Source organism: Pseudophryne corroboree, chromosome 3, assembly GCF_028390025.1.
Source record: "Pseudophryne corroboree isolate aPseCor3 chromosome 3, aPseCor3.hap2, whole genome shotgun sequence".
NCBI lineage: Eukaryota > Metazoa > Chordata > Amphibia > Anura > Myobatrachidae > Pseudophryne > Pseudophryne corroboree.
In genome coordinates this window covers 501,548,889-501,574,301 of record NC_086446.1, presented here as the reverse complement: position 1 = coordinate 501,574,301, position 25,413 = coordinate 501,548,889, and the positions used below count along the sequence as shown (strand labels likewise).

The 25,413-nt window shown below is 46.8% G+C and overlaps 2 protein-coding genes across 8 annotated transcripts in view; one reads left to right on the top strand and one right to left on the bottom strand.

The window, feature by feature from the left end:
* The window catches only part of METRNL (meteorin like, glial cell differentiation regulator), a 72,944-nt gene extending 51,711 nt beyond the window's left edge, over window positions 1-21,233 (bottom strand). Inside the window, exon 1 of one of the 2 annotated variants that reach the window (XM_063961013.1) lies at window positions 21,046-21,233. In XM_063961013.1, coding sequence (XP_063817083.1) covers window positions 21,046-21,218 — 173 coding nt within the window. In that variant the 5' untranslated portion in view covers window positions 21,219-21,233. Of the gene's footprint in view, window positions 1-21,036 lie in introns of both variants that reach the window. The other variant, XM_063961012.1, reaches the window with a different exon arrangement.
* B3GNTL1 (UDP-GlcNAc:betaGal beta-1,3-N-acetylglucosaminyltransferase like 1) overlaps window positions 21,216-25,413 on the top strand; it is a 995,378-nt gene continuing 991,180 nt past the window's right edge. The window contains exons 1-2 of one of the 6 annotated variants that reach the window (XM_063961006.1): window positions 21,216-21,343; window positions 23,172-23,250. In XM_063961006.1, the coding sequence (XP_063817076.1) occupies window positions 23,176-23,250 (75 nt within the window). In that variant the 5' untranslated portion in view covers window positions 21,216-21,343; window positions 23,172-23,175. The other 5 variants (XM_063961011.1, XM_063961009.1, XM_063961007.1 and 2 more) reach the window with 5 other exon arrangements.

Sequence of the window (25,413 nt, the reverse complement as noted above, 5' to 3'; positions counted from 1 at the left end):
CGGTGATAATGTTTTGCGGTTACATCCTTCCTGGCTTTGACCAGGGTAGGGATGACTTCATCTGGAATGCCTTTTTCCTTCAGGATCCGGCGTTCAACCGCCATGCCGTCAAACGCAGCCGCGGTAAGTCTTGGAACAGACAAGGCCCCTGTTGGAGCAGGTCCTTTCTTAGAGGTAGAGGCCACGGGTCTTCCGTGAGCATCTCTTGAAGTTCCGGGTACCAAGTCCTTCTTGGCCAATCCGGAACCACGAGTATCGTTCTTACTCCTCTCCTTCTTATGATTCTCAGTACTTTTGGTATGAGAGGCAGAGGAGGGAACACATACACTGACTGGTACACCCACGGTGTCACCAGAGCGTCCACCGCTATTGCCTGAGGGTCCCTTGACCTGGCGCAATATCTGTCTAGTTTTTTGTTTAGACGTGACGCCATCATGTCCACCTTTGGTTTTTCCCAACGGTTTACAATCAGGTGGAAGACTTCTGGGTGAAGTCCCCACTCTCCCGGGTGAAGGTCGTGTCTGCTGAGGAAGTCTGCTTCCCAGTTGTCCACTCCCGGAATGAACACTGCTGACAGAGCTATCACATGATTTTCCGCCCAGCGAAGAATCCTTGCAGCTTCTGCCATTGCCCTCCTGCTTCTCTTGCCGCCCTGTCTGTTTACGTGGGCGACTGACGTGATGTTGTCCGATTGGATCAATACCGCCTGACCCTGAAGCAGGGGTTTCGCTTGACTTAGGGCATTGTAAATGGCCCTTAGTTCCAGAATGTTTATATGAAGAGATGTTTCCATGCTTGACCACAAGCCCTGGAAATTTTTTCCCTGTGTGACTGCCCCCCAGCCTCTCAGGCTGGCGTCCGTGGTCACCAGGACCCAATCCTGAATGCCAAATCTGCGGCCCTCTAGTAGATGAGCACTCTGCAGCCACCACAGAAGAGACACCCTTGTCCTTGTCGACAGGGTTATCCGCTGATGCATCTGAAGATGCGATCCGGACCATTTGTCCAGTAGATCCCACTGAAACGTTCTTGCATGGAATCTTCCGAATGGAATCGCTTCGTAAGAAGCCACCATTTTTCCCAGGACCCTCGTGCACTGATGCACTGACACCTGGTCTGGTTTTAGGAGGTTCCTGACTAGCTCGGATAACTCCCTGGCCTTCTCCTCCGGGAGAAACACCTTTTTCTGGACTGTGTCCAGAATCATTCCTAGGAACAGTAGACGTGTCGTTGGAATCAGCTGCGATTTTGGAATATTTAGGATCCACCCGTGCTGACGTAACACTACCTGAGATAGTGCTACTCCGACTTCTAACTGTTCCCTGGACCTTGCCCTTATCAGGAGATCGTCCAAGTAAGGGATAATTAAGATGCCTTTTCTTCGAAGAAGAATCATCATTTCGGCCATAACCTTGGTAAAGACCCGAGGTGCCGTGGACAACCCAAACGGCAGCGTCTGAAACTGATAATGACAGTTTTGTACTACAAACCTGAGGTACCCTTGGTGAGACGGGTAGATTGGGACGTGGAGATAAGCATCCTTGATGTCCAGAGACACCATATAGTCCCCTTCTTCCAGGTTTGCTATCACCGCTCTAAGTGATTCCATCTTGAATTTGAACCTCTTTATGTAAGTGTTCAGGGATTTTAGATTTAAAATTGGTCTCACCGAGCCGTCCGGCTTCGTTACCACAAACAGCGTGGAATAATACCCCTTTCCCTGTTGTAGGGGGGGTACCTTGATTATCACCTGCTGGGAATACAGCTTGTGAATGGCTTCCAAAACTGCCTCCCTGTCGGAAGGGAGACTTTGGTAGAGCAGACTTCAGGAACCGGCGAGGGGGAAACGCCTCGAATTCCAGTTTGTACCCCTGCGATACCACCTGTAGAATCCAGGGGTCCACTTGCGAGTGAGCCCACTGCGCGTTGAAATTCTTGAGACGGGCCCCCACCATGTCTGAGTCTGCTTGTAAAGCCCCAGCGTCATGCTGAAGACTTGGCAGAAGCAGGGGATGGCTTCTGCTCCTGGGAAGCGGCTGCATGGTGCAGTCTTTTTCCCCTTCCTCTGCCCCGGGGCAGGAAGGAATGGCCTTTAGCTCGCTTGTACTTATGGGAACGAAAGGACTGAGTTTGAAAAGACGGTGTCTTTTTCTGCTGATGTGAAGTGACCTGGGGTAAAAAGGTGGATTTTCCAGCCGTTGCCGTGGCCACCAGGTCCGATAGACCAGCTCCAAATAACTCCTCCCCTTTATACGGCAATACTTCCATATGTCGTTTGGAATCCGCATCGCCTGACCACTGTCGCGTCCATAACGCTCTTCTGGCAGAAATGGACATAGCACTTACTCTTGATGCCAGGGTGCAAATATCCCTCTGTGTATCACGCATATATAGTAATGCATCCTTCAAATGCTCTATAGTTAACAGTATATTGTCCCTATCCAGGGTATCAATATTTTCAGTCAGGGAATCCGACCACGCGACGCCAGCACTGCACATCCAGGCTGAAGCGATTGCTGGTCGCAGTATAACACCAGTATGTGTGTATATACTTTTAAGAATATTTTCCAGCCTTCTATCTGCTGGTTCTTTGAGGGTGGCCGTATCAGGAGACGGTAACGCTACTTGTTTAGATAAACGTGTGAGCGCCTTATCTACCCTAGGGGGTGTTTCCCAACGTGTCCTAACCTCTAACGGGAAAGGATATAGTGCCAATAATTTTTTAGAAATTAGCAGTTTTTTGTCGGGGGAAACCCACGCTTTATCACACACCTCATTTAACTCATCTGACTCAGGGAAAACTATTGGTAGTTTTTTCACACCCCACATAATACCCTTCTTTGTGGTACTTGTAGTGTCAGAAATGTTCAATGCTTCCTTCATTGCCGTGATCATGTAACGTGTGGCCCTACTGGACATTACGTTTGTCTCCTCACCGTCGACACTAGACTCAGTATCTGTGTCTGGATCTGTGTCGACCCACTGAGGTAACGGGCGTTTTAGGGCCCCTGACGGTGTCTGAGACGCCTGGACAGGCACTAATTGATTTGCCGGCTGTCTCATGTCATCAACCGTTCTTTGCAAAGTGCTGACATTATCACTTAATTCTTTAAATACGATCATCCAGTCAGGTGTCGACTCCCTAGGGGGTGACATCACTAACCCAGGCAATTGCTCCGCCTCCACATCATTTTCCTCCTCATACATGTCGACACACACGTACCGACACCCAGCACACACACCGGGAATGCTCTGATAGAGGACAGGACCCCACAAGCCCTTTGGAGAGACAGAGGGAGAGTCTGCCAGCACACACCAAGCGCTATATATATATATACAGGGATAACCTTATATAAGTGTTAATCCCTTATAGCTGCTGTTTATATAGTTTTTAGCTGCCAATAGTGCCCCCCCCTTCTCTTTTTTACCCTGATTCAGTAGCAAGTCTGCAGGGGAGAGTCAGGGAGCCGTCCTTCCAGCGGAGCTGTGAGGGAAAATGGCGCTTGTGTGCTGAGGAGATAGGCTCCGCCCCTTCACGACGTCCTTATCACCCGCTTTTTCTGTAAAAAATGGCAGGGGTTAAAATACATCCATATAGCCCCAGAGCTATATGTGATGTATTCTTTAGCCAATCTAAGGTATATCATGTTATATTGCGTCTCAGGGCGCTCCCCCCCAGCGCCCTGCACCCTCAGTGACCGGAGTGTGAAGTGTGCTGAGAGCAATGGCGCACAGCTGCGGTGCTGTGCGCTACCTTAGTCTGAAGACAGGATCGTCTTCTGCCGCCGATTTCACCGGACCTCTTCGCTCTTCTGGCTCTGTAAGGGGGCCGGCGGCGCGGCTCCGGGACCCATCCAGGCTGAACCTGTGATCGTCCCTCTGGAGCTAATGTCCAGTAGCCTAAGAAACCCGATCCACTCTGCACGCAGGTGAGTCCGTTTCTTCTCCCCTTAGTCCCACGATGCAGTGAGCCTGTTGCCAGCAGGACTCACTGAAAATAAAAAACCTAAAATATACTTTTATTCTAAGCAGCTCAGGAGAGCCACCTAGCCTGCACCCTTCTCGTTCGGGCACAAAAATCTAACTGAGGCTTGGAGGAGGGTCATAGGGGGAGGAGCCAGTGCACACCACCTGATCCTAAAGCTTTTATTCTTGTGCCCTGTCTCCTGCGGAGCCGCTATTCCCCATGGTCCTTACGGAGTCCCAGCATCCACTAGGACGTCAGAGAAAGGACTCTTTACAATATTCAGTCACTTTATTACAATTATTGTGTAACCTTGTATGGAAACAGGATTATACGATTGTTGTGTTTTTTTCTCTTTTATGTTCTATTGGAACATAACCCTCCATGAAAATGGGAATTGTGCGTCTGTGTATCTAAACACTTCAGTGACACACCCGCGATACTCCCATAACATGCACCATATATGTGCATCTGTTTAGCCACCACTCAGAAACGCCATCTCTTTTCCCAGACATTTCTGTCAGTGTGTCTCAATCGCAAACAGTGCCTTTGTGTGTATACTTTGGGTAACACGTGTGCCATAGTAATTTTTAGGTACTTTCGCATATGCACAGTAGCAAAAAATTGCACAAACTACGTGAACAACGGCATTGCGTACAACGCTGAACCAGGCCCTCTGTGTCCCATTTACCTGAGTGTTATTGCCTTCTGTCCTCACTAACTTATATTCAATAATTTTATTTTATTTTTTTCTAAATAGTTACTATTGTGTAGCACAAAGTTTTTTTGTGTCCATTTTGTTGTCAGGCTTATCAGCCAGTGAGGGTTAAATAAAACATTGCTCTGTGGCTCTCGACAATCAGATTGAGGGCTGAATAGTGGCGCCCGTCATTATTATTTTACTCTGTGGTCCCTTCTTTATAATTTGAGTTTTGGTTTTGAAATGACCAGGATGCTGAGGCATTCTCATCTGGTCGGACCAAAAATATGACACTTCCAAGGTGGTCCGAGACGAGAGGCTGCTATTATAAACAGGAATCTCATTGTTTGCTTGTTTTAAGATGAGGTCTGTCTCAAGTCTTGTTGTGAGCTGCAACCTGCCTGTGTTAGACAACCCCTGCTGACTTGTCGGTTTGTGTAGTTTCTCGTCTTTCACAAAGCTGTGTTAACTGGAAACATTCCACTCTCACAGTGGCGGCCCTTCTGTGCTCCGTACTATAGGCCTGTCTCACTGTACGGCTGTACCAACTGTCTCTGATATTCTTGGTATCCAGTATTCAACAGCACAGTAAACTTCTATCTTTATGCAAATTACATGCAGTTTCTATCAACTATTCTTATTTGTAATGCTCTAAAAAAAAAAAAAAAAATTGTCTTTCACATGCACATAGCGTTATGAGCCACTACTGTGGCTCATTCCTGTTTGCATTTTGTTTGTGTATTTTATGTTATATGTCTGTTTGCATGCAAGGTTTTCTCATGTACTTGTTTAGAGTACTGTTGCCTTTTGTGAGTCTGTGTAACTGCAGCCTGTCTCCTGTATGTGTGGCCTGCGCAGCCTCACCTGTCACATAATTAGGCCATTATGTGGTGCCTTGTTACCGCGCAAGACCTGGGGGCATCGGAGTCTGGGCGAACCTAATTCGCCCATTCAAACGCGGCTGCTATAGAAGACTAGCTTTGCAGGCACCAACCGACCACTGGGGAGAGTAACGGAGTCAGGGGTTAGAGTAGGCGTTGCTGCGGTCATTCATAACTATGCTATGTATCTGTTAAGCGCCTTGAGTTCTATTGGAGAAAACGAGATTTATGGTAAGAATTTACCACTGTTAAATCTCTTTCTGCGAGGTACACTGGGCTCCACAGGGAATGACATTGGGGTGTAGAGTAGGATCTTGATCCGATGCACCAACAGGCTAAAAGCTTTGACTGTTCCCAGAATGCATAGCGCCACCTCCTCTATAACCCCACCTCCGTGCACAGGAGCTCAGTTTTTGTTAACCAGTCCAATGCAGTAGCAGGTAAAAAAGACGACAACCATTAGTAGCCACATACACCACATTCTCACGACATGAGAAAGTGTCAGCGGCTAATGCCATACCAACCCAAAGAAGCTAAGTGCATCAGGGTGGGCGCCCTGTGGAGCCCAGTGTACCTCGCAGAAAGAGATTTAACAACGGTAAGTTCTTCCCATAAATCTCGTTTTCTGCTGCAGGATACACTGGGCTCCATAGGGAATGACATTGGGGATGTCCTAAAGCAGTTCCTCATGGGAGGGGACGCACTGTAGCGGGCACAAGAACCTGGCATCCAAAGGAAGCATCCTGGGAGGCGGAAGTATCGAAGGCATAGAACCTTATGAAGGTGTTCACTGAGGACCACGTAGCCGCCTTGCACAATTGTTCAAAGGTCGCACCACGGCGGGCCGCCCAAGAAGCTCCAACAGACCAAGTAGAATGGGCCTTGATGGTAGCAGGAGCTGTACATAAGCATGTGCAATCACCATTCTAATCCATCTGGCCAGGGTCTACTTGTGAGCAAGCTAGCCACGTTTGTGAAAACCAAACAGTACAAAGAGAGAATCAGACGTCCGAAGGGATGCAGTTCTCTTCACATAGATATGGAGAGCTCGTACCACATCCATAGACTGCTCTCTGGAAGACAAGCCAGGAGAGGCAAAGGCCGGAACCAAGATCTCCTGATTAAGGTGGAAAGAAGACACCACCTTAGGTAAGTACCCGGGACGTGTTCTAAGAACCGCCTGGTCACGGTGAAAAATCAGATATGGGGACCTACAAGACAAGGCACCCAGATTCGACACCCGTCTAGCAGAGGCAATCGCCAGCAGAAATAATACCTTAAGAGAAAGCCACTTAAGGTCTGCAGATTCAAGAGGCTCAAACGGAGACCCTTGCAACGCCTCCCGAACCACCGACAAGTCCCAAGGAGCCAGAGGCGGGACATGAGGAGGTTGAATCCGCAACACACCCTGAGTGAACGTATGATCATCAGGTAAAGTCGCAATTTTTCTCTGAAACCAAACCAATAAGGCAGAAATATGAACCTTGATGGAGGCCAGACGAAGGCCCAAGTCCAGGCCTTGTTGTAGAAAGGCCAAAAGTTTGGCCGTACTAAACTTGCAAGCGTCATGATTATTAGTGGCGCACCAAGCAAAGTAAGAATTCCAGACCCTACGATAAATCCGAGCAGAAGACGGTTTCTGGGCCTTCAACATGGTTTGAATGACCGCCTCAGTAAATCCTTTGGCCCTCAGGATGGAAGCTTCAAGAGCCACGCCGTCAAAGCCAACCGGGCTAAATCCTGATACACACAGGGGCACTGAACGAGGAGATCCGGGCGCTGTGGAAGTAGAAGGGGACGCTCTATCGAGAGATCCTGAAGGTCTGAGAACCAATGCCGTCTGGGCCATGCTGGAACGATCAGAAGTAGTATTACTCCTTCTTGCTTGAACTTCCTTATTACTCTGGGCAGGAGTGACACCGGAGGGAACACGTATGGCAGCTGAAAGTTCCATGGAATTGCCAGTGCGTCCACGAACGCTGCTTGAGGATCCCTTGTCCTTGCTCCGAAGACCGGAACCTTGTGATTGTGTCGAAACGCCATCAGGTCCAAGGCCCCACTTGTCCACGAGGAGTTGAAACACTTCTGGATGGAAGCTGAACTCTCCGGCATGTACGTCCTGATGACTGAGAAAGTCCGCTTCCAAGTTTTGGACCCCCGGAATGAATACTGCCGATATGGCTGGCAGATGGCGTGCCGCCCACTGAAGAATCCTTGATACTTCCATCATTGCCATGCGGCTTCGAGTGCCGCCTTGATGATTGATGTACGCCACCATGGTGGCGTTGCCCGACTGTACTTGAACAGGTCTGTTCTGTATAAAATGCTGGGCCAAGTTCAGTGAGTTGAACACCGCCCACAGTTCCAGATTGTTTATTGGGAGGAGAGACTCCTCCCTGGTCCACCAACCCTGAAGGGAGTGTTGCTCCAACACCGCACCCCAACCTCTCAGACTGGCATCCATCGTCAGAAGGACCCAGTTGGAGATCCAGAAGGGACGACCCATGCTCAATCGATGGTCCTGCAGCCACCATCTTAGTGACAGACGGACCTCCGGAGACCGGGAGATCATTTGCGACCTGATCCGGTGAGGCAGGCCGTCACACCTGGCAAGATTCAGCTTCTGCAGAGGGCGGGAATGGAATTGAGCGTACTCCACCATGTCGAAAGCCGACACCATGAGACCTAGCACTTGCATTGCCGAATGTATCGACACTTGCGGACGAGATAGGAAGCATCGAATCCTGTCCTGAAGCTTCAGGACTTTATCCTGAGACAAGAACAACCGCTGGTTTTGAGTGTCCAACAACGCCCCCAGGTGCACCATGCTCTGAGCAGGGACCAGGGAACAGGGAAGATTTGTTCCAGTTGATGAGCCACCCGAGGACATGCAGAAACCGGGTAGTCAGATCCAGATGGGGTAGGAGAATTTCTGGGGAATTCGCCAGGATCAACAAGTCGTCCAGATACGGCAGGATCCTGACCCCTTGACGGCGGAGGACAGCCGTCATTACTGCCATGGCCTTGGTGAAGACTCACGGAGCCGTGGTCAAACCAAAAGGTAACGCCCGAAATTGATAATGGAGGTTGCCAACCGCAAACTCAGGTACTGCTGATGCGACATTGCAATGGGAATATGCAGGTAAGCATATGTAGTTGACATATCTGAAAGCTCAATTCAAGGCAATACAGTACAATATCAGCAGCACAACACCTGACAAGAACCCCCTGTGTAGTGTATTAGCACAAACAGAGAGTTCCGGAGGTATATGGTGACTGAAAATCAGAGAAAAATACACAATAAGTATATCTTGTGAAACACCTAAATTAAATATAACCCTGACGCACTTAGCCCCCTCAGGTTACAGAATATAGGGATAGCAATCTGAGTGAGATACACAAAATGGAGGTCACACAGCAGCATATGCACACACACAGTCACATTGTACAATGCAGAAATTATAACATGCTATAAAACTGCACTGGACTAGCAATACAAAGTAATACTAAGTATAGCTATACACTCAATAGATATATCAATGCACAGTAAAGACTGGATGTATATCACAGGGTACTTGTACTAAATAACCCTGACTAAATGCACTGTTTCTTAACTAACACTGTCAGCAGACATGTAGAATACTTAAGTGTCCTGTAAAATGCACAGCGCTGACATGCAGGCAGCTTTACAGAGGAGGATTTGTTCAAACAGACCCAAGATCAGCTCAGCTTGTCCCAATGGTGCTCAAATGCTGACAGGGAGTGAGGGAGAGAGAGACATGCAGCTCCAGAATGGGAACATTTACTCTAAATGGCGCGCTGGGGGAGGGGCTACAGGTCAAAGCCTTATCCCCTTGCTGGACTTCACCACCGCCGACCTGTGCCCTTGCCCTGGTGGTCTAGTGGGGTCCCTGTACTACCACAGTGTCCACGCCAGGTACTCATTTCGTAATACATAGTTCATTATTATTTTAGTCAATACTTAAGACATTATGGAACATGTAGTACTCCAAGGTCCACCGAGGCAGTATCAAATGTACCCTGCATAGGAGCATCGACTCAGCTGCAAAGTGTACCTTGAAAATATTTGAAAATGTTGCCGATTAAGCAGTACAAGTCCCAATAATACTTACAATTAGGAATCTACAAGAAAATAATATTTTTCTTTCATACCCTAATGCAGTGGTTTCCAAACTTTTTTGAATCACGGTGCCCTAGAATATCAGAATTTTTTTCACGGCACCCCTAGGCCCAAAATTTCTTATTGAGAAATTTAGAAATAAATATTACATAAAGTAGATTGCGTTTATATGTCACCCTTAGGGTCAGTTGTGTGGTGAGGGACAAGATTTGCTTCTGTTTGACCACATATTTTATGACTGGCAGCCACCAGCACTGGTTTTGTCTTTTATATTGACCATGAATAATTTGAATTGGTCCTGGACCACCAACCCAGGGCACCCCTGCAAGTGTCCCGAGGCACCCCAGGGAGCCACGGCACACAGTTTTGGAACCTCTGTCCTAATGGTAACAAATCAGCTAGCGTTAACTGGCAATCCACCAATGGATCCCTTGGCCAAGCTAATGTTGCAGGCAGCCATGTTGTGCACTGGATCCGTCATAAGAATGTAGCCTACAGATCTACTAAGAACTAGTGATATCACTAATGCTTGCCATACACTATACAATTATTTGGCAGATCATCTGCCAGATCTGGCTGATTGGAATGAAAATCTGGCTATGGATGAGAGCAAATGACAATCAACCATATGCTCCTAAACACTGGAAAACGGACCAAACCTGTCGTTCAGACAAATTGGTTAAATCACAGATTTAATCAATTTGTATGAATGACAGTCCAATCCCCCCCTTCCACCTGTAAATGAGAAAGTGGCAAGGCTGCAGTGAACAGACACCTAGAAGATGGAGGCAGCAGACTGAGCCAGGGGCCCCACGCAGGGCTCTACTGACTGAAATCTAGTAGCTCTGCGCTGCAGTGCCAGAGTAAAATGAAAACCATCGGCTGGCAGATCAATGGCTATCATAAATAGTAGTTGGTTCTCCACCATCTACGGTTTCTAGTTTTTAACCATCGATGGCCATCCCTACTTTTTACTTAAATGCCTACCACACTATAATTAAACATTTTTACCTCCTGGTTTCTGTTAATACAAAATACCTCTATTATACAGTATGTAAATATAAAGCTAACTGAATACAGGTTGAGTCTCCCTTATCCAAAATGCTTGGGACCAGAGGTATTTTGGATATGGGATTTTTCCGTATTTTGGAATAATTGCATACCATAATGAGATATCATGGTGATGGGACCTAAATCTAAGCACAGAATGCATTTATGTTACATTTACACCTTATACACACAGCCTGAAGGTAATTTTAGCCAATATTTTTTATAACTTTGTGCATTAAACAAAGTGTGTCTACATTCACACAATTCATTTATGTTTCATATACACCTTATACACACAGCCTGAGGGTCATTTAATACAATATTTTTAATAACTTTGTGTATTAAACAAAGTTTGTGTACACTGAGCCATCAGAAAACAAAGGTTTCACTATCTCACTCAAAAAAGTCCGTATTTCGGAATATTCCGTATTTCGGAATATTTGGATATGGGATACTCAACCTGTATTTGACTGCTCTTACATGACTGAATTAACCTGAGCACAATTAATGAATGAATTAATGAAAAAGCCCTTTTTCTTCACCTCACTTAAGCAAGTGAGTCCAGGGTAAAAATGGAACAAAACCAAGTTTTCCTTGATGAAATGGCCCAGGCTGACGTCTAGACACAGTGTCTCTAAATGTTTTTGTGTACTTGTTTCTATTTACTATCTACACTAAACTATCACAACACTCTGAATCACAAAAAGTCATTGTTTTGGTGATGAAGGTAAATACACGTAATTAAAATAAAATGCTGGTCATTTAGCATACATTGTATGCACTATCACTCCAGGCAAGGATAGATTTTACAAGAAAGCCCCTTTTGCAAAGACATTGTTTGTATGTGGAACATTTGATCAGTCTATTCAGCAGCTAATTGGTGATCATATTTAAATAATAAACCTACATTCTAACAAAAAAAAAAAAGTGTTTGCATTCACATAAAAAGAAATAGCTGGGTTTTTTTCTTTTTGTTAAAATGTTATAGTTTGGTGATTATGAATTACATTTTGTTCTCCTGGTTTAGTATGTTTATGTTTTTTTTTATTTGTTAGCTAATTTTACTCTTGCAAAAAACCCTGCTTGGAGGGAAAGTGTTATACATAATTCTCAGCCTAGGGCTTTCATTTATATGGAGTCATCATAGAAATCCTTTCCCTATAATCATAAGGGCCATATACACAGGAGAGATGTGTGCTGAGCGAACCACTCAACGCACATCTCTCCCGCCGCTCAGCACAGCGCGATGTGTGCTGAGCGATGCGGGGGGAGGAGGAGGGGCCGCTCATTTCACCCAGCGGGTGAAATGAGCGACGTGCTAGATTGAGCCTGCATGCAGGCCAATCTAGCACCGGCGGACCGCGCATCGCTATCGCTGTGGGGGGTACACACGAGTGATCTGTTCTTAAAATCTAAGCAATCTAGTCAGATTGCTTAGATTTTAAGCATGGATCTCTCCGTGATTACCCCCTTATAGTCATACACTGGGGCAGATGTATTAAGCCTGGAGAAGTGATAAAGCAGTGATAAATGGAAGATGATAACGTACCAGCCAATCATTATGGTTTTGAAAATGTCACTGATTAGGAGCTGATTGGCTGGTGCGTTAACTCCTTCCATTTATCACTGCTTTATCACTTCTCCAGGCTTAATACATCTGCCCCATTGTCCCTAAATTCCAGGGCTTTGTCCTTAAAAATGTTTAAACTCCAGGTTATACTCTAGGCCAGTGCCCCCCTGCAAACTATAAATTTGCGCTCTCTTACAAATATGTCCTCTTGACATGTCTCTTTACAATGTATCATATTTACCCTGATTCACGTTATGCCACACAGTAGAGGCCCTTATTCACATTATGCCACACAGTAGTTCTCCTTATACAAATGATGCCACACAGTAGAGCCCCTTATTTACATTATGCCACACAGAAGTACCAGTTATACACCAGACAGTAGAGCCCCTTATACATATTACGCCGCACAGTAGAGCCCCTTATTCACATTATGTCTCAGATGTACCTGTTATGCACCACACAGTATAGCCCCTTATTCACATTATGCCACACAGAAGTACCCCTTATACACATTATGCCACACAGTAGTAACCTGCATTCCCCACACTGTATAGCCCCTTATTCACATTATGCCACCCGGTAGTACCCATTATACATATTATGCCACATAGTAGAGCCCCTTATACACATTACGCCACACAGCAGAGCCCCTTAGTTACATTGTTCTACACAGAAGTACCCCTTATACACATTATGCCACACAGTAATAGCCCTTATACACCACACAGTATAGCCCCTTATTCACATTATGCCATACTGTATAACCCGTTATACATATTACAGAAGGGGCCCTCCTTACCTATGTTACTAAAGAATAGCCTGGGCCTAATGACCAACCACTCACCAGGGGCTCAGGCTATTGCCTGCCTATCTTAGGGCCTAATGCCCAGAATATTTTTTACTTGATGCATGGGCAATCTGCCAGCCTAACATGCTCCACAGGCCTAAGGCCTGATTGTGCCTATGAGACTAATGCCCAACAACTGGTGTTCTAAGCAGGGGGTGGTCAATTTCCAGTGGCAAAGCCGCCTACAAGTAAACTGTGAGAGGCTGCGGTGGGGAGCTTTGTTCAGCTCTTTGCTTCCCACCATCTGCAGCACTCTCCGGTCCTCATTTTAAAATTTTTTTTGCTGCTGACCCCTCCTGGCCAGCGGTGCCGTCTTCGGCCTTCTTCTGTCGGAATTCTTCACCCGACGTCCTCTCCTATTAACTCCTGCCGCCATACTGAAGGCTCCGCGGGCAGAGCTATGACACAGAAAGCTTTGATTGGTTCACCGTGGCTGCTTCGAATTATCTGTGGTGCCGCAAGCAGAGAGTGGCTCATGCCTGGCACCAAGGTCAAATAGCCCCTGATACCTATTTGCCGCCGAACCATGAGTCAAAATTGTCTCTGGGTCAATGTCCATTTTAAACTGTTGCTGTACCCATTTGTCCAGCGCTCGTAAAATACAGATTGAGACGGTTGCTGGTTCCAGGCAGGCGCCTCTCCAGCCCGATGTCTTCCTGCAATGCTGGCCACCTTGCGTCGACCCTGGTTATACTATTAAGATTGAGGTATGTAATTCTTAAGCTGGGTACACACTATGCGATGTGTGTACCCAGCCGATGTGACACACATTTACGCTTACCGATGCCTATGATGCATTTGGCAGCAAGACCCTCATTAGTGAGGTTTTCTGCTGGTCCTGCAGCAGGGTCAACCAGGTGTTGCCGACGATCACAGGGGTGCGCAAATAGAGCGTACACACTTACCAATATGGCCAATATATTGTTCAGATCTGCGGTGGAACGATATATCGGCCCATATATTGCTAAGTGCTTACCCAACTTTACTGATAACTTTATTACTTTGAAGTATTTTAAATGCCCCAAAATTATGTAGAATTAAATAATAAGAATTTACTTACCGATAATTCTATTTCTCGTAGTCCGTAGTGGATGCTGGGGACTCCGTCAGGACCATGGGGAATAGCGGCTCCGCAGGAGACAGGGCACAAAAGTAAAAGCTTTAGGATCAGGTGGTGTGCACTGGCTCCTCCCCCTATGACCCTCCTCCAAGCCTCAGTTAGGATACTGTGCCCGGACGAGCGTACACAATAAGGAAGGATTTTGAATCCCGGGTAAGACTCATACCAGCCACACCAATCACACTGTACAACCTGTGATCTGAACCCAGTTAACAGCATGATAACAGCGGAGCCTCTGAAAAGATGGCTCACAACAATAATAACCCGATTTTTGTAACAATAACTATGTACAAGTATTGCAGACAATCCGCACTTGGGATGGGCGCCCAGCATCCACTACGGACTACGAGAAATAGAATTATCGGTAAGTAAATTCTTATTTTCTCTGACGTCCTAAGTGGATGCTGGGGACTCCGTCAGGACCATGGGGATTATACCAAAGCTCCCAAACGGGCGGGAGAGTGCGGATGACTCTGCAGCACCGAGTGAGAGAACTCCAGGTCCTCCTCAGCCAGGGTGTGCCCCTGACCAAGTAGCAGCTCGGCAAAGTTGTAAAGCCGAGACCCCTCGGGCAGCCGCCCAAGATGAGCCCACCTTCCTTGTGGAATGGGCATTTACATATTTTGGCTGTGGCAGGCCTGCCACAGAATGTGCAAGCTGAATTGTACTACACATCCAACTAGCAATCGTCTGCTTAGAAGCAAGAGCACCCAGTTTGTTGGGTGCATACAGGATAACAGCAAGTCAGTTTTCCTGACTCCAGCCGTCCTGGAAACCTATATTTTCAGGGCCCTGACAACATCTAGCAACTTGGAGTCCTCCAAGTCCCTAGTAGCCGCAGGTACCACAATAAGCTGGTTCAGGTGAAACGCTGACACCACCTTAGGGAGAAACTGGGGACGAGTCCGCAGCTCTGCCCTGTCCGAATGGACAATCAGATATGGGCTTTTGTGAGACAAAGCCGCCAATTCTGACACTCGCCTGGCCGAGGCCAGGGCCAACATCATGGTCACTTTCCATGTGAGATATTTCAAATCCACAGATTTGAGCGGTTTAAACCAATGTGATTTGAGGAATCCCAGAACTACGTTGAGATCCCACAGTGCCACTGGAGGCACAAAAGGGGGTTGTATATGCAGTACTCCCTTGACAAACTTCTGGACTTCAGGAACTGAAGCCAATTCTTTCTGGAAGAAAATCGACAGGGCCGAAATTTGAACCTTAATGGACCCCAATTTGAGGCCCATAGACACTCCTGTTTGCAGGAAATGCAGGAATCGACCGAGTTGAAATTTCTTCATGGGGCCTTCCTGGCCTCACACCACGCAACATATTTTCGCCACATGTGGTGATAATGTTGTGCGGTCACCTCCTTCCTGGCTTTGACCAGGGTAGGAATGACCTCTTCCGGAATGCCTTTTTCCCTTAGGATCCGGCGTTCAACCGCCATGCCGTCAAACGCAGCCGCGGTAAGTCTTGGAACAGACATGGTACTTGCTGAAGCAAGTCCCTTCTTAGCGGCAGAGGCCATGAGTCCTCTGAGCATCTCTTGAAGTTCCGGGTACCAAGTCCTTCTTGGCCAATCCGGAGCCACGAGTATAGTTCTTACTCCTCTACGTCTTATAATTCTCAGTACCTTAGGTATGAGAAGCAGAGGAGGGAACACATACACCGACTGGTACACCCACGGTGTTACCAGAACGTCCACAGCTATTGCCTGAGGGTCTCTTGACCTGGCGCAATACGTGTCCAGTTTTTTGTTCAGGCGGGACGCCATCATGTCCACCTTTGGTCTTTCCCAACGGTTCACAATCATGTGGAAGACTTCCCGATGAAGTCCCCACTCTCCCGGGTGGAGGTCGTGCTGAGGAAGTCTGCTTCCCAGTTGTCCACTCCCAGAATGAACACTGCTGACAGTGCTATCACATGATTTTCCGCCCAGCGAAGAATCCTTGCAGTTTCTGCCATTGCCCTCCTGCTTCTTGTGCCGCCCTGTCTGTTTACGTGGGCGACTGCCGTGATGTTGTCCCACTGGATCAATACCGGCTGACCTTGAAGCAGAAGTCTTGCTAAGCTTAGAGCATTGTAAATTGCTCTTAGCTCCAGTATATTTATGTGGAGAGAAGTCTCCAGACTTGATCACACTCCCTGGAAATTTTTTCCTTGTGTGACTGCTCCCCAGCCTTTCAGGCTGGCATCCGTGGTCACCAGGACCCAGTCCTGAATGCCGAATCTGTGGCCCTTTAGTAGATGAGCACTCTGCAGCCACCACAGAAGAGACACCCTTGTCCTTGGAGACAGGGTTATCCGCTGATGCATCTGAAGATGCGATCCGGACCATTTTTCCAGCAGATCCCACTGAAAAGTTCTTGCGTGAAATCTGCCGAATGGAATCGCTTCGTAAGAAGCCACCATTTTTCCCAGGACCCTTGTGCAATGATGCACTGACACTTTTCCTGGTTTTAGGAGGTTCCTGACTAGCTCGGATAACTCCCTGGCTTTCTCCTCCGGGAGAAACACCTTTTTCTGGACTGTGTCCAGAATCATCCCTGGGAACAGCAGACGTGTCGTCGGAGACAGCTGCGATTTTGGAATATTTAGAATCCACCCGTGCTGTCGTAGAACTACTTGAGATAGTGCTACTCCGACCTCCAACTGTTCTCTGGACCTTGCCCTCATCAGGAGATCGTCCAAGTAAGGGATAATTAAGACGCCTTTTCTTTGAAGAAGAATCATCATTTCGGCCATTACCTTGGTAAAGACCCGGGGTGCCGTGGACAATCCAAACGGCAGCGTCTGAAACTGATAGTGACAGTTTTGTACCACGAACCTGAGGTACCCTTGGTGAGAAGGGCAATTTGGGACATGGAGGTAAGCATCCTTGATGTCCAGGGACACCATATAGTCCCCTTCTTCCTGGTTCGCTATCACTGCTCCGAGTGACTCCATCTTGATTTGAACCTTTGTATGTAAATGTTCAAATATTTCAGATTTAGAATAGGTCTCACCGAGCCGTCTGGCTTCAGTACCACAATATAGTGTGGAATAATACCCCTTTCCTTGTTGTAGGAGGGGTACTTTGATTATCACCTGCTGGGAATACAGCTTGTGAATTGTTTCCAATACTGCCTCCCTGTCGGAGGGAGATGTTGGTAAAGCAGACTTCAGGAACCTGCGAGGGGGAGACGTCTCGAATTTCCAATCTGTACCCCTGGGATACTACTTGTAGGATCCAGGGGTCCACTTGCGAGTGAGCCCACTGCGCGCTGAAACTCTTGAGACGACCCCCCCACCGCACCTGAGTCCGCTTGTACGGCCCCAGCGTCATGCTGAGGACTTGGCAAAAGCGGTGGAGGGCTTCTGTTCCTGGGAATGGGCTGCCTGCTGCAGTCTTCTTCCCTTTCCTCTATCCCTGGGCAGATATGACTGGCCTTTTGCCTGCTTGCCCTTATGGGGACGAAAGGACTGAGGCTGAAAAGACGGTGTCTTTTTCTGCTTAGATGTGACTTGGGGTAAAAAAGGTGGATTTTTCAGCTGTTGCCGTGGCCACCAGGTCCGATGGACCGACCCCAAATAACTCCTCCCCTTTATACGGCAATACTTCCATGTGCCGTTTGGAATCTGCATCACCTGACCACTGTCGTGTCCATAAACATCTTCTGGCAGATATGGACATCGCACTTACTCTTGATGCCAGAGTGCAAATATCCCTCTGTGCATCTCGCATATATAGAAATGCATCCTTTAAATGCTCTATAGTCAATAAAATACTGTCCCTGTCAAGGGTATCAATATTTTCAGTCAGGGAATCCGACCAAGCCACCCCAGCGCTGCACATCCAGGCTGAGGCGATCGCTGGTCGCAGTATAACACCAGTATGTGTGTATATACTTTTTAGGATATTTTCCAGCCTCCTATCAGCTGGCTCCTTGAGGGCGGCCGTATCTGGAGATGGTAACGCCACTTGTTTTGATAAGCGTGTGAGCGCCTTATCCACCCTAAGGGGTGTTTCCCAACGCGCCCTAACTTCTGGCGGGAAAGGGTATAACGCCAATAATTTTCTATCGGGGGAAACCCACGCATCATCACACACTTTATTTAATTTATCTGATTCAGGAAAAACTACGGGTAGTTTTTTCACACCCCACATAATACCCTCTTTTGTGGTACTTGTAGTATCAGAAATATGTAACACCTCCTTCATTGCCCTTAACATGTAACGTGTGGCCCAAATGGAAAATACGTTTGTTTCTTCACCGTCGACACTGGAGTCAGTGTCCGTGTCTGTGTCGACCGACTGAGGTAAATGGGCGTTTTAAAGCCCCTGACGGTGTTTGAGACGCCTGGACAGGTACTAATTGGTTTGCCGGCCGTCTCATGTCGTCAACCGACCTTGCAGCGTGTTGACATTATCACGTAATTCCCTAAATAAGCCATCCATTCCGGTGTCGACTCCCTAGAGAGTGACATCACCATTACAGGCAATTGCTCCGCCTCCTCACCAACATCGTCCTCATACATGTCGACACACACGTACCGACACACAGCACACACACAGGGAATGCTCTGATAGAGGACAGGACCCCACTAGCCATTTGGGGAGACAGAGGGAGAGTTTGCCAGCACACACCAAAACGCTATATTATACAGGGACAACCTTATATAAGTGTTTTCCCTTATCGCATCTTAATATATAATAATATCGCCAAATAAGTGCCCCCCCCTCTCTGTTTTAACCCTGTTTCTGTAGTGCAGTGCAGGGGAGAGCCTGGGAGCCTTCCTAGCAGCGGAGCTGTGTAGGAAAATGGCGCTGTGTGCTGAGGAGAATAGGCCCCGCCCCCTTTTCGGCGGGCTTCTTCTCCCGTTTTTCTGAGAACCTGGCAGGGGTTAAATACATCCATATAGCCCCAGGGGCTATATGTGATGTATTTTTAGCCAGCATAGGTACTTTCATTGCTGCCCAGGGCGCCCCCCCCAAGCGCCCTGCACCCTCAGTGACCGTTGGTGTGAAGTGTGCTGAGAGCAATGGCGCACAGCTGCAGTGCTGTGCGCTACCTCATGAAGACTGAGAAGTCTTCAGCCGCCGATTTCTGGACCTCTTCTCTCTTCAGCATCTGCAAGGGGGTCGGCGGCGCGGCTCCGGTGACCCATCCAGGCTGTACCTGTGATCGTCCTTCTGGAGCTAGTGTCCAGTAGCCTAAGAAGCCAATCCATCCTGCACGCAGGTGAGTTCACTTCTTCTCCCCTAAGTCCCTCGTTGCAGTGAGCCTGTTGCCAGCAGGACTCACTGAAAATAAAAAACCTAACAAAACTTTTACTCTAAGCAGCTCTTTAGGAGAGCCACCTAGATTGCACCCTTCTCGGCCGGGCACAAAAACCTAACTGAGGCTTGGAGGAGGGTCATAGGGGGAGGAGCCAGTGCACACCACCTGATCCTAAAGCTTTTACTTTTGTGCCCTGTCTCCTGCGGAGCCGCTATACCCCATGGTCCTGACGGAGTCCCCAGCATCCACTTAGGACGTCAGAGAAATGTAATTTTCAAAAGGTCTGCTAATACCATATCACTTGGTGGGTGATATGGAGTGACTGCTTCTGCTGGCGTTTCCTAGCACAAAGTGTCCCTGGAAACCTATTTTATACGTCCGTATATATATCTTGGATGGGGTAATGTAAGGGGGATGGTTTTTTTGTTTTGTTTTGTAAAATGACTCATTTACTGTATCAACAAGTCTTAGCTATTTAAAACTCATTGCATTTGATAAATGGTGCTCCAGCTAATCAGCTCCTAAGAGTGGGTGCAAAGCATACTACACTGATACTGGCACAATGCCATTTCCGGCCAAATCAAAATGACATATCAGGCAGTGCATATGCCCGCTTGTGCACTCCCGCGGGTTGCATGTGATATCTTCTGGTTTGCCATGCTGTATGGCCAACTAAAGGATATCGGGGGTAATTCAGATCTGATCGCTGCTGTGCGTTCAGATCCTAACTGCACGTGCGTATGCACCGCAATACACACGCGCGTCAAATAGCAACAATGGGCATCGCCGGTCAGCAACGTGATGGTGCAAAAAATCCGATTGCACAGGGGTTCGCAAGGTGATTGACAGGAAGAGGCCGTTGGGTGGCATCTGAGCGTTTACCGGGAGTGTTCAGGAAAACGCAGGCGTGCCCAAGCGTTTTCAGGGAGGGTGTCTGACATCAGCTCCGGCCCTGATCACCCCGTTCTCATCGCACTGTAGGAGTAAGTTCTGGGTTGCGCATAGACTGCACAAAGCAAATTTACACTCCCCCCCCTGGAGGCGGCGACTATCTGATCGCAGGACAGCAAAATTAGCAGCCCAGCGATCAGATCTGAATTTGGCCCATCATGTATGACATTGAACAATGCGCGTCAACCCCTGCATCATGCAAGTGTGTATGCACAACACAATGCAGGGTCCCATCCCACGTCGGATCTGCCGGGAACACACACTCGGATGTGTACATGGCCTTATTGTCACGTGAAAAAATTACAGCTGGGAGCTGATTGGCTGAAGCTCCATTTATCATATGCAACAAGTTTTAAATAGTTAATAAATGATAAATGGGCCACAACTCTGTAAATAGCATCACTTACAACTTAACAATTCCGGATTTTGCGCGGAGTTTGCTAACATGCCTTTACAAATGACAACACTGACCAGCTTAATCAACCAAAGTGACTAGCAGGAGCAACACAATCAACGGATAAAAAAAAAAAATCAGAGTAACTAACATCGCTGACATAGTTACTAAACCGGAATAAGCACAGTCACAGAAGGGGTTACAGAGCTGGAGAGGGAGCGCCGCGCTGAGTGGGGAGACGGCCGCAGCCGCCGCTGGTCTCAGGCCTGTGCTCCGGAATGACGGGTTAATAGCCCTGCCAGTGCCTTTGGCGCATAACACTGTTGTGATCATTCGGGGCTGGTGTAACAGCGCTGACATGACGGCGGAAACAGCCAATGTGAAATGAGCAGGCCTGTGATGCCAGCCAATCAGCTTCAGTCTCCACCCCGGATCCCTCTGTAGTTCAAATCTTACAGGTAGAGCACGTGGTTGATGCGGGAGGCTCAGGTGTGCGGCACCGGTGGTGGGGGAGAGACCACCTGGTGTTTGTGTGTAACATTGTCACTGTGTTTGTGAGAGTGATGGGTAGGCTGACCATATTATCCCTTTTACGTGGGGCACTCGTGAATTACACGGGGTCTGTGACTGCTTAAAACCAGGTGAAATGTAGTCTTGTAATCAGCCAGCCACAGAACCTGTAATCCATGAGTGTCCCAGGTAAAAGGGATAATATGGTCAGCCTAGTGATGGGTGTCTCTGTGACAGTGGAAGGTGTCACTGTGTGTGTGTGTGTGTGATAGTGGAGGGATGTGACTATGCATACCAGTGATGTGTGTCTATGTGTGACAGTGAAGGGTGTCAGTAGACCGTGGAGTTATATCACTGTTTGTTTGGGTGTCACTGTGCTTGTGCATGTGTATCACTGTATTTGGGTTTCACACTGGGGGTACAGTGGTTTTGCCACTATGTGTGTCTTACTCGTGGGTGGGAAAGTGGGGGAGTATTCCTGTGTGCATGAACGTGGCCTTGGGTGGTGTCATGGCGTGCAAGCATCACAGTAGATGGTGCATGTGTGTGTGTGCGCTCATGACAGGAGACAGTACGTGTGTTGCAGTGTGCGCATGACTGTTACTGTATACACGTGTGTGACATGGGAGTGGTTGTCACTGTGACTGGTTGGTATCACTGTGCTCGTGACTTTGGAGCGGTGTCACTCTTCGTGCGCGTGTCGGATGGTATCACTATGTGGATGTGCACATGAGATTCTGCAGTGGTCACTGTGGTCATGACATTAGGGTAGTGTCACTGTGCTGGTGTGACAATGAGGTTGACACTGTGCACATGACATGGAGGTGTGTCACATTGAGGGTGTGTGCGACAGTGCTGGGTGTCCCTGTGCATGAGAGAGGTATACTGTGCATGCATGAAGTTGGGGTGTGTGTGTTTGGGGGATTGTCAACATGTGTGCGCACTTGACTTTAATTGGTGGCATTGTGCAAGTTGCAAGAGATGTCACTGTGTGTGCATGATTGTCGTGTGTTTGTGACAGGGTGAGGGCATACTTGCCTACCTGACCCTCTCCATGAGGGAGAAAATGAATATGAATGAGAATATATTGCTGTGATATGATACAAAGAAGCTCTTTAAAAATTGTGATTGTACTGTTCTCACTTTGACATCTGCACACAGGATAACTAATACATGTTACATCACATTGGTTTCTGTAATTACTATATGTGACTGACAGTATGTATTGGGCATTTGCTGGGCTGTTCTGAAGTATATGTTTTTTCTTTTTTAAGACCTTACGTAATGGCCCCCATACATCTGTGGCCCCGTTTCCCAGATCCGCCAATCAGTGGCGAGAGGTGGAATCGGGGATATGAAAAATGTTAATAGCCCGATTTGCTGATCCTGACAATCTTTGGTTTGGATCAGGAACCAGGATTTTTTAATAATATTTGCAAATCTTTGACCTGGGCATTAGGAGATCGGGATTTTGCCCCAATACATCTGTGATCTATGGGCGCCATAACATATATAAACCCAAAAATGGCCCAATTTTCCAGCAAATATTTTTTACTGCGCAATCATAATTATTAAGAAACCTCTAAGCATCTAATGACATCCTGAACTTTCAAAAAAATTAAACCAAAACCAAGTAGATTATAGCAAGAATGGGATATATTTATCTGGACAAGATTTTTTCAGTCAGAATGTGCATTTATAATAACGGCATATATGAAATTGATCTATGTATTTTAAAAATACACAAAGTATTAACCATTTTTGTACTGTTCACAGCCATATGAAACAGTCCGGGGACAACTCAGTGGTTTCCACATCTGTGGAGAAGGCTGGGAATGAGCGGCCGGCTGATGTGGTATGTGCTCTTACAGTTAAATATGTTTTTAGGTTTCTACTTTATGACAAGGAGTAGTCCTGTATAGAAGGTTATTAAGGCAAGGGTTGTGTAGTGGTTAGCATTTCCTCCTCATCTCACAATTATTGAGTTTGATTCCCACCCTAACTGTAAAAAGTTTGTATATTCTACCCATACGTGTGTGGGTTTCCTCCCACAATCCAAAAATAAACTTGTGGATTGTCTCCTTACTACAATTATCCCTAGTGTGTACATGTGGTAGGGAATATCTACTATATAAAAGCGAAAATTTGTCCTTCTGTCTTTCTATACAAATCCACAGTTTACAAGCGAAGATCGTGTAATTTTACATACGAGCGTATTAAAACATGGCTGAGGCAACTAATACCGCTTTAACATCACAAACACTGCTTTTGAAACGGTTCTTTAAACGGTTCTTTAAACGGTTCTTAAAACGGGTCTGAGCAGTTAAACCCCCTTCACATCGCATGTAGTAACTGGTATATTACCGTTTCATTACCGTTTTGGTACCTTTCACACTGAACCAGTTTCTCCCATAGAAAACAGTGGTTGTCATTTTAAATGGACTTTTCTGGCCCACACATTATTAATAATTATTAATTCATTATTAATAATTTGGCTAGTCGTACGATGGAACCCAGCAGCTTTAAGCATCTTTACCATGTTTTTGTAGATTACTGCATCCTTCACTGTCCCAGTGATTTGTCTACATATTTCTTCATCCCCTCTGATCCTAAGCAGCTCCCTAACCTCTTGATCACTCCAATTTGCCATTTTAAACTGTTTTCTGTATAATAAAATGCTTCTTCACTCTCATGTGTTTCCTCCAGTTTATTTCCTGCTTCTGCCTGGTGACATCACGCATGGAGACAGCCTATCACCTTCTGTGGTTTGGAAATACTGTTTATGAGCCTTTCACATTGCACAATGAAATGGGTCTGAACCGTGTAGGACCCTGCTTTTTAACCGTTTTAAAATACCAGTAATCTGTAACCAGTAAATTCAAAGTGGCCCTTTCACACCGCAGCTAGAACCGTTTTGGAAGGCTTAAAAAACGACAATTTACCGGGTTATAGCTGCGGTGTGAAGGGGGTATAAAACAATTAGAAATCCCTAGCGCCCCTAGGAGGGGAGACAGCATAACTCAGGAATTGCTGGAGCAATGTACTAAAAAAATTGGTACACATCTGCCTTACAATCTGGTAAAAAACTCTGTGGGGGTTAGACACCTGTAGCAACCCTAGGGGTGGAACAGCAGCACAGAGTATTTCAGAAGACAGCATAACTCCAGAATGCCTGGACCAATTTACAACAAACTTGGTACACATAAGACTTACAAGCTGGGAACAAACACTGTGGGGGTAAGACACCCCTATGGGTGAGGCAGCATGTTATGCCAGTGATCACAGGGCTGCATGTGACAGGGCCAGTGACATGATGTGAGGAGGGGAATGGAGGTAGCAGGAAGCCACAGATTGAGAGTTGTAAAGAGGGAAGAGCAGAGTCCCTTGGGGGACCAAAAAGGGGTCCACCCACTACACAAAGTGTGTCAGGGAAGCAAGATACGCCTATATACTAGATCTCCAACCAACTAAATTAACGAACAACTATCATTCTAATTTACCATCCTCATCCTGTAGCGAAGCATGGGTATTCAGCTATCTACAATGTTGTTCTGTGTGTTTAAGATTTCCATTTATTTTTGCTAACAGACATTCTTAAAATCGCCGGGTACTCCAGCTAGTAGATTATAAATCCCACTGGGGTAAGGACTGATATGAATGGCTAACTATTCACGGCAAAATATGTGTGCTGTGTAGTACGGTACATAAGGTGATTTTTTTTATTCAAACAGCAATTAGAAGACACCAAAGTATTGTTTATTTATTACTAGTTATTTATATGTCGCGCACATATTCCGCAGCACTTTTACAGAAAATATTTTCCCATCAGTCTGCCACAGTGGAGCTTACATTATATATTTCCTACCATGTGTACATGCACACACATTCACGCTAGGGTTAATTTTGTTTGGAGCCATTGAACCTACTTGTATATTTTTTGGGATTGTGGGAGGAAACCGCAGTACCCAGAGGAAACCCACGCAAGCACAGGGAGAATATACAAACTCCACACAGTTAG